Here is a 7,936-nt window from a genome sequence, read left to right on the forward strand (position 1 = left end):
GGGCCAGTGACCAGTGGTTTAATAGGTATACACACAACGAGGAAACTTTACAGTAACACAAATACCTCTCAGAGGCACGGCTTATCTGTAGCCATATGTTAGAGAAATAGACACTATCGAGCTATTTTTCTTGCTTTATCAATAACTCTTTCTTTTCATTGTGTTTAATCATAGTACTTTACATGCTATTCTTTCATGAACGAATGAAACTACTTCATAGCAGTAGCCATTGCTATTCTTGGGAAAAACAATTACAAGATTTGTTTTCAGACCAAGCTTCAAAGTTGGATGTTCTCAAAGTCACTCAGTAAACTGGGGTCATTCGGGATTAAGAAGGGACTTCTCACCTGCACCCACACACCTGGGACCTGACCCTGAGGCACGAGTCTTAGTGGAGGAAGGGGAGCATCACTGGTCCTGTTGGAGCCCAGGGACGCCCTGTTCCTCCTCTCCACAGCTACCTCTGAGATCTGCTTCTGAACTCCCTGTGGCTGAATTCCTCCCCGGACCTCCACGGACACAAAGATGCTTCCGGAAGCTCTTGGTGTTTTTAAACACAACCAGCTGGTCTATATATACGTTTATTTGTTACATGAATTATGAGTCTGCACCATTCCGATCTAAGGCAAATATGATGGAAGTTCTAGTTCACCCTACTTTGAGAGTAGAAAGGCACAAAACAGGTTTGCCCGAAGCATTGACATGTACAATTAATGCAACACCTTAAGTAAGGGAATGGGTGTATGTAGAGACCCTTTAAAAAAAACTCTCATCTTTGACATTATGTTTTTAAATTAACTGCAATCTATTGAACCCTAAAATAGCAGCCTTTTGAGAGGAACAACTGGAGGAAATTCTTAAAGCATGGATCTGTTGTCTTTAAATAGTCTACGATGAGAAAGGTACATCCGTGGGCCAACAGAGGCTCCAAAAATCCCTACGTGTGACTTATTTGAAAACAAATCACTGTGGTACAGAGAGCAGGGAGCACGATGCTTACAGACAGGAGTGGGACATCCAGTGAAACGACACGCACAAACACAAGCGCAGAGAAAATGATGGAAAACTGATAAAAACTTAAAACCATATGATGTTAAAGCAAACTATCTAATGACAAGTAACTGCAAAAAATAAAATAAAGACCCCCTCACAGTAGGAGTTACAAAAATAGAACACAATATTAAACAAGTATATGAACATATCGAAATGCATTGGTTTATAAAATGTTCTACCACTGAGAAGCAATCTTTCTCTCCTCCATACTCTTCTCCGTAATAATGTTGCTCCTGAGGACATGTACTTCATTAAAACCCAGCAGGCTTGGGAAGAGTCAGCTGGGTTACAGAGTCTTCCGGGTTGTCATCATGGATACAAAGTTTCTCTCCACAAGCTCTGAATCTGAAATCTATGTGGTCTGGGTGTGAGGAGTAGGCGAGGGTCAGTAACTCCCTGCCCACAGGATTCTGATCCTGGAGAAGCCAGGTGCCCTGAGGCTGCCCCTCATCTCAGACACATCCTGGGCAGAAAAGGGTGAGCCAGTGCCAAACCTGAGATGACTGTGTGATCCGCAGGTGGGGGTTAGACAGATGGGCAGGGTGTGCTGTGGACCCTGGGCTCTCCCTGCTTTGGGCAATTGGGGAACCAGAGCCCTGTGGAGGCCATGCTGCCAGGGAAGGGAGCTCCTAGGTCTCCTGCCAGCTCCCAAAAAGGCATTTTTAGCAATATCAACTCCAACTTCCCTTCCAACGGCACGTCCACACGTCCGCAACCCAACGGGAGTGGCAGTACTAAAATTACTTTAAGAGTACATTCTGCAGTTTCCGTGGCAGTGATGCTCAGAACGGAGGTGTCCATGAGAGCATGTGACTGTGTTTACTCTCCGCTACCCACACTGCTGAAGTATAATACACCTTCTCACGGCTGCAGAACTTTGGTTTAATTGGAGCCCAACAGCCCAGACTGATGAAAAGCAGTAAATGCTATGGTATCCATGCTTGGCTTTCCTACTCTTGGACTTCTTTTTCTTTTTAGAATCAATTTAAATATCATTACAATGCATCATGGTACCTCTTTGTCACCAAGCCAGTCAAACAGAGAGCCCTGAAAACATTTCCAAGAAGGCTTCCCTCCTCTGCTGCCCTCTGGGAGCAAGACCAGATCCGCCTCAAACAAGAAACTACCTCCCCAAGCTCCAGCTGTCTTAACAGCTACAAGTCAGCTGATTTCCAAGTTCCAAGGTCCTCTTTCTTCACCGCATCTCAAACCTTCTGAACTCTGTATGTCTCTTCAGTGGGTGCTTCATTCCCAGGAAAGCAGCAATCGTGTGGTCCCCTGGGTGCACGGGACAAGTCCTGTGGCACTGAGGATGGCCCCGGGTCCCCAGTCATCCAGGACATACTTCAAGGAGCCCCCACAGTCTGGAAGCCTCGCTTCCTGCGGAGTAAGAAAAAAGCAGTGAACCAACGCGTCAGTCTAGGCCAAGGTTGTACCACAAAGTCTGGTCCCCACAGTCTTTGCTTCTGTGGTACCTACTGCATTTTAAATTCTGAAAAAAAGTCAGTAGCCTTAGCAAAGACAGCTCTCTGGTTTCTGCGGCCGAAGAAACATCCATCTCCCCGAGGCCTTTTTCTGGACTTTTGAAGTTTCCAATTGCCTCCGACTCACGGGACCATGAGAAAAGTGATCTTTCTCGTAGGCCAGGCCACGGCTCACGAGAGCAGAGCAGGACAACACGGGAAAACGAGGCAGACAGTCCAAATACATATGAGAAGGCAAACGGGTTCCACCCTTTCCACACACGAATCTCTCTGAAAGGCCCGGGCCCGCCTGAAGACAGAGCAGAGCGGCCTTCTAGCGGCTTCAGCCGCTGGTTCCCCTAAAGCGAGCTCACACAGCGACTGGAGAGCCTCTCAGCTAGTCCCAGTGAAAGGAGCAGAAAGTCAGGAGCATCACAGCTTGTCCTATCCCCCACGGCCTCTTTGCAAACAATGAGACACGCTCTACCCCACCAGCTAATAGGGCGTGTCTACGGGTGCTCCGTCTTGTATCTAAGAGAAATGAGAAATGTGAGAATATCCGAGCTTTTTGCCGTGAAATTGAACAACATTCATCCCTAATTAGCCCAAAGAACACGTTACTATTCTTTTGCAATCACACTAACATCAGTAACTTCTATATTCTACGGCAAAGACAGGGCACCAGAGAGACTAAGTCCGGGCAGCCCCACTGTTGAAATGAACCAAAGGACAGAGATGACTCACCCCGCAGTAGAGGTAAGTCTTCAGGCATCACGCACGGGGGTGCAGAATGCCACATTCCCCCAGGAACTACCACTCACGGACCCCCGGCGGGCTTGCACACAGACTCTGAGCTATTCTCTAGCCCGGAGAGCATCAGTTTTGAAAAGCATGCGTTTTTACTTTACATGAGTTTGAACGTATTTAATTTTGGATGGGCTATTTTTATTTTAATTTATCTCTATTCACCCAAGGAACAAAGGCCTCTCTATAAAATATATTTGTTTTCCTTTCCCCTTAGAAAGTACACATTTGTTCGTGTCAGATTTTCTGAAATTTTCATGGAATCCTAAAATGAATATATATGGATTCTGGCACAAATATTGAGATACACTAAAGGAAAACTACTCTCTTGAATTCTTGCTTCCACAGCTTCCAGAAGTTATGAAACCCCCTGTGAGGACAGGTCAGCTGCCTTTCTGTTTGAGCTGACCCTCGCCAGGAGAGGTGGCGGCTGCCGCACTCTGTGCTTCGGGTGCTGCTCTCCCTGCCGGCTTTTCCCCGAAGCGATGGCCCGCCGCCGGGTGTGCTGAGTTGAGTGTCTGTGGTCCTGCCAACATCGCACAGTCCCACTGAGCTGCACGAAGCCCAAGGACGCTCACTTCCTCCAGGACCACGGAAGGAGCCAGCCTTTGGGCCTCTTGTAATGAATTTCAAAGAAGGCGGACAAGGGATTTAATGGAGCAAATCTGTGACACAGATGTTAACGGTGCTGGTGACAGGCGAAGACACACACGCAGCAGCGGGCTCCGGGTCACATCTTCTCCCTTCTCTGAGCAAAAACAAACCACTTAGAAGGCAGAGGACACTGTCTTCCACTGGAACCAGTGGGAATACGGGAGAGGAAACCTCTACTCTCCCACAAAGATTCATGCCGGCGGTTTCCTGACCCTTCTGTCACTGTTCCTCTGGCCTCAACTACTTACCTTCGTCATAAAAGTGTACGTTCTCATAACCTAACCCAACTTCTTGATTCTTCTTGGGCTCAAACCTAAAAGGGGCTTCGGAGGCCTAATTTCTAGAGGGAACCTTAAATTCTCTGGCAGGACCCCGCCTTGCCACTGGAGCCTGGAGAAGACAGTGGTGTGTCTGGGAGAAGGGAGAGTGCTGGTTTTCACGCTGTCAGGATTTAATTTGTTTTCTTTGTGCATCATCTCATTACCTTGGTACTATTTATACCCACCGATTCTACCTCCCAGCACAAAGCTGGGAACCTGAAGGGAACTTGGTTTAAGTTCGCTGTTTACATATCCAATAGAAAATGGTCTTCTGGGGCACCTGGGTGGTTCAGTGGGTTAAAGCCCCTGCCTTCACCTCAGGTCATGATCCCTACATCAGGCTCTCTGCTCGGCAGGGAGCCTGCTTCCCCCCCTCTCTGCCTGCCTCTCTGCCTACTTGTGATCTCTGTCTCTCAAATATATAAATAAAATCTTTAAAATAAAGAAAATGGTCTTCTGTTTTCCTTTTCCAGGCTCCAATCATAAAACACAGATACACAGATTATTAACTATACAGAATTGAAAAGAATAAAGGTTGGAAACTATCTGCCTCTCTGCCTTCATTTGACGGACCATGGGAGGCTAAGGTAGAGGAGGGATTACCAATGGAAGACGCTCCCAGTCCATCCACTTTAGTGCTCTGTCTACCGGACCACGAGTCTCCGGAACGATGCCATTCCCACAGCTTTCCTCCTTGACCCCGAGGCGATCATGGTGGCTTGGGGGAGTTTCAAAAAACAGTTTGTGAAAAGCACAAGCTAATGTGTTGTTATTCTTAATTTAAATGTTGACTGCCTATATAGATTCTAAGGCTGGTGAAAAATACAATATTCAATAAACTATACGGAAAAAAGTCATGATTCTTCTGAATCCACTCTACTTCTCCTTGTTAATTTTCAAGTCTGTATTTAGGCCATGGATAAAGGAACTTAGGCCTTTGTCCACTCAGTCTTCCAGCCCGGGGGCTGTGAGCAATCACCCCTGCAGCATCCTCCCCACTGTGAAGACCCCAGGTCCCCGATGAGTTTATATCAGAGGCAGACAAAATACTTCCATCTCGTGAATTTTGTTTTAATCTATAGCAAGTTGTCACTGAAGGGAAAGAGAAAAATATGGGGCAATGTTTAAATTCTTGTTTCCAAAGGAGAACCCCAAAAAGGTACCTTCTCTTCTCCCTTCTCTACCCCCAAATTGTCCTCTCCACATGTTCTTGGAAGTAAGAGTAGCGGTCACTAAGGATAAGCATTCCTCAGTTCCTCAGTGAAAAAGAACTTGAGATCAACCCTGTGCTACTGGTGTCCAGGGGGAAGAGATTTATCCCCCTACGATCATATGAGGTACATAAACCACTGAATCATAGCCCTGCAGAGTTCTAAAACACCACCAACCACCGAGTCAGGCCCCAGCTCAACAAACGGATGCTCCTTCTTGTGAACTAAGACTTTCTGTAGAAAGCTCTCAAGACAACTCAAACAAAACACAGCCACGCGGAAACCTGTGCTGCTGTGTGTGCCAAGCTGGCAAATGCTGTAAAGAAGTTCTTCCTCGGCCAGGTTTGAGGAGGGCCTCCAGCAAGGAGCTCAGAGCCTTCTGTCCTGCAGGACCAGGGTTGTCCCTCCCACTCTAGGGCTACAGGTGGGCCAGGACGCTCTGATCCAACCTCAGGATGCCCCCAGGTCAATCCACACAGCCCCTAGGGCGCTCAGGCTATTTTCAAGGTGAGAAATCACAGCAGGGGTACAAGCTGCTCTCTGAACATTTTGTAACTCTAACTTCTTCTCTTCTCAGACTACATTTCCAGGCAGTTAGAAGCAAAACACTCAAAAGAAAGGGTTCTGTCCCTGCAGGGGACCTGGACTGATGGCCCTTCTGCTCTTTCAGGAGGGGTCCCTTGGGCGCATGAGCCTCTGGGTCTTCATATCTAGGGTCCCTTGCAACGTCAGAGGGCTGGATCCATCCAGCTTGGCCATACTCACCAAGCTCTCACAGACACGCACACACAGACACCCCCCCCCCCAGGCTTTCCGTATGCACACCTGGGGTCCAGGTCTCCGCAGAGCGCGAGCGATCACACCGGGCCCTGCAGCGCCTGGCCCGGCTTCTCCCTGGCTTTCCTGCAGGTGTACAGCCACTTGATGATGCGGGCGTTCCTCTCGACCACCGAGGTGGTGCTGGGCACCTGCTCCGCCAGCCCTTCCTCCTGCAGCCCCGCGTCGCTGCCGCTCTGCCGGGAGAAGCCGCTGTCGGAGGTGGCGACGCTCACGCTGCGGACCTTGAGTGTGACGCGGTCCGACCCCGCGGAGAAGTTCTCCCTCCCGAGAGCTTCCACGACCTCCGGTTCCAGGCCGCAGAACTGGAAGAAGGTGTCCCACTCGGCCAAGGACGCAGAGTAGCGGGAGCTGAGGTCTGACTGCGACCGCTGCAGCCCCCCGCGCCTCGACCCTCGCAGCTCCGGTTCCCGGGGCGCAGCCGGCACTGGGGTGGGCGTCCCACAAGGTGCTGGGCGCGCCGGGGGCGCGGGAACGCCGGGGGCCGCGGAGGCCGCCGCAGAGCCGGGCTTGGACGGGGCAGGCTCCTCGCGCCTGGCCCCGATCTCCTCTCGCACCTGCGGCGTCTCCGGGGACAGCGACGTCTTGTCCTTGCCCGGGCCTTGAAAGAGCTTCTTCACCAGGCCCGCCCTGGAGCTGTCGGCGCCCTGGCCTCGGACGAAGTCGCATTTCTGCCGGTAGATGATCAGCGAGTCGGGCCTCAGCGGCTTCCGAGCTATGGCCCTGCGCGCCACGGCACCGGCGACACGAGGCGGAGGCCGAGGATCGCCCGCGGTCCCTTCGCTCGCCCCCGGGTTGCTGCCCGCGGCCGCGGGCCCCGCGCCGGCTCTCGGAGGGCCCCGCACGTACTTGGCGCGGTCGGCCGCCAGCCTCTCCACGGCGCTCCTGCGTGCTGGCCCCGCCGCGTCCCGGACCCTGACGGCCGCGGAGTCCCGGGTCAGCAGTCGCTCGTTCTGGGGCGCGTCCAGGGCTGGCAGGGCTCGCATCCTCGGGGCTCCGCCGGTGCTCCGCGTCCCGTGGAAACGCGCTCCGCCGGCGGCTCCTGCGCGTCTTGGGCCACTTCCGAAGTCCGCACGGGGTGGGGAAGGGCGCTCGCGCCAGCCGGCCCAGGTCCAGAGTCTGGCTAACCCGAGTCCGCACCTATCGGCGACCGGCCCCAGCACCCCCCACCCACCGCGCCCCCGGCTCCTCCCCGCGCGCCCTCACCTCCTTCCCGGCACAGCTCCGGGTTCGGCACCGCCCCCTCGCCGGGCTCCACCCCTACCTCCCGCCCGGCCCGGCCTCTCACCTCCCGCCGGGTCCGGGCGCCCGGTTCCCGCCCCCGCCCCCCGCTCGCGGCGGAGCAGCCAGGCTCCGGGGGGGACGGCGGGGCGGACCGCGCTAGGGCGCCGCGCAACCCGGAGGGGCTCTGCGGCGCGGGAAAGCCCGGGCTGTGCCCCAGGGCGGAGGAGCCGGGAACTCCCGAGCTGGTTCAGCCCCAGGTATCAGCCGCCTCCTCCCCGCCAGGGCTGCCCTGGGTCACCGCTGGACGCTGGCACTTCCGGAGTGGGGTAGGGCAGCGGGACCGGCGGTCCCCACCCCCGGAGCAGGTGTC

General features: G+C 53.0%; 1 protein-coding gene across 6 annotated transcripts; it reads right to left on the reverse strand.

Annotated features, from left to right (window-relative positions):
• Positions 1 to 1,072: 1,072 nt before the first annotated feature.
• On the reverse strand, positions 1,073 to 7,542 carry FAM110C (family with sequence similarity 110 member C). 6 transcript variants are annotated; one of them, XR_009405240.1, is made up of 3 exons: positions 6,331 to 7,542; positions 4,898 to 5,012; positions 1,073 to 2,433 (listed from the first exon to the last, which is right to left on the reverse strand). XR_009405240.1 is itself a non-coding variant. In XM_059405041.1 (2 exons), exon 1 carries the CDS (start codon positions 7,326 to 7,328, stop codon positions 6,363 to 6,365), a length of 966 nt encoding a protein of 321 aa, XP_059261024.1. In that variant the 5' UTR covers positions 7,329 to 7,542; the 3' UTR covers positions 1,073 to 2,433; positions 6,331 to 6,362. The 6 variants fall into 6 exon arrangements, 4 of the variants coding, with proteins under 4 accessions (XP_059261024.1, XP_059261028.1, XP_059261027.1 ...); XR_009405239.1 differs by lacking the exon at positions 1,073 to 2,433 and adding an exon at positions 3,057 to 4,068; XM_059405041.1 differs by lacking the exon at positions 4,898 to 5,012.
• Positions 7,543 to 7,936: the final 394 nt, after the last annotated feature.

This window comes from Mustela nigripes, chromosome 7, assembly GCF_022355385.1.
Source record: "Mustela nigripes isolate SB6536 chromosome 7, MUSNIG.SB6536, whole genome shotgun sequence".
NCBI classification, from domain to species: Eukaryota; Metazoa; Chordata; class Mammalia; order Carnivora; family Mustelidae; genus Mustela; species Mustela nigripes.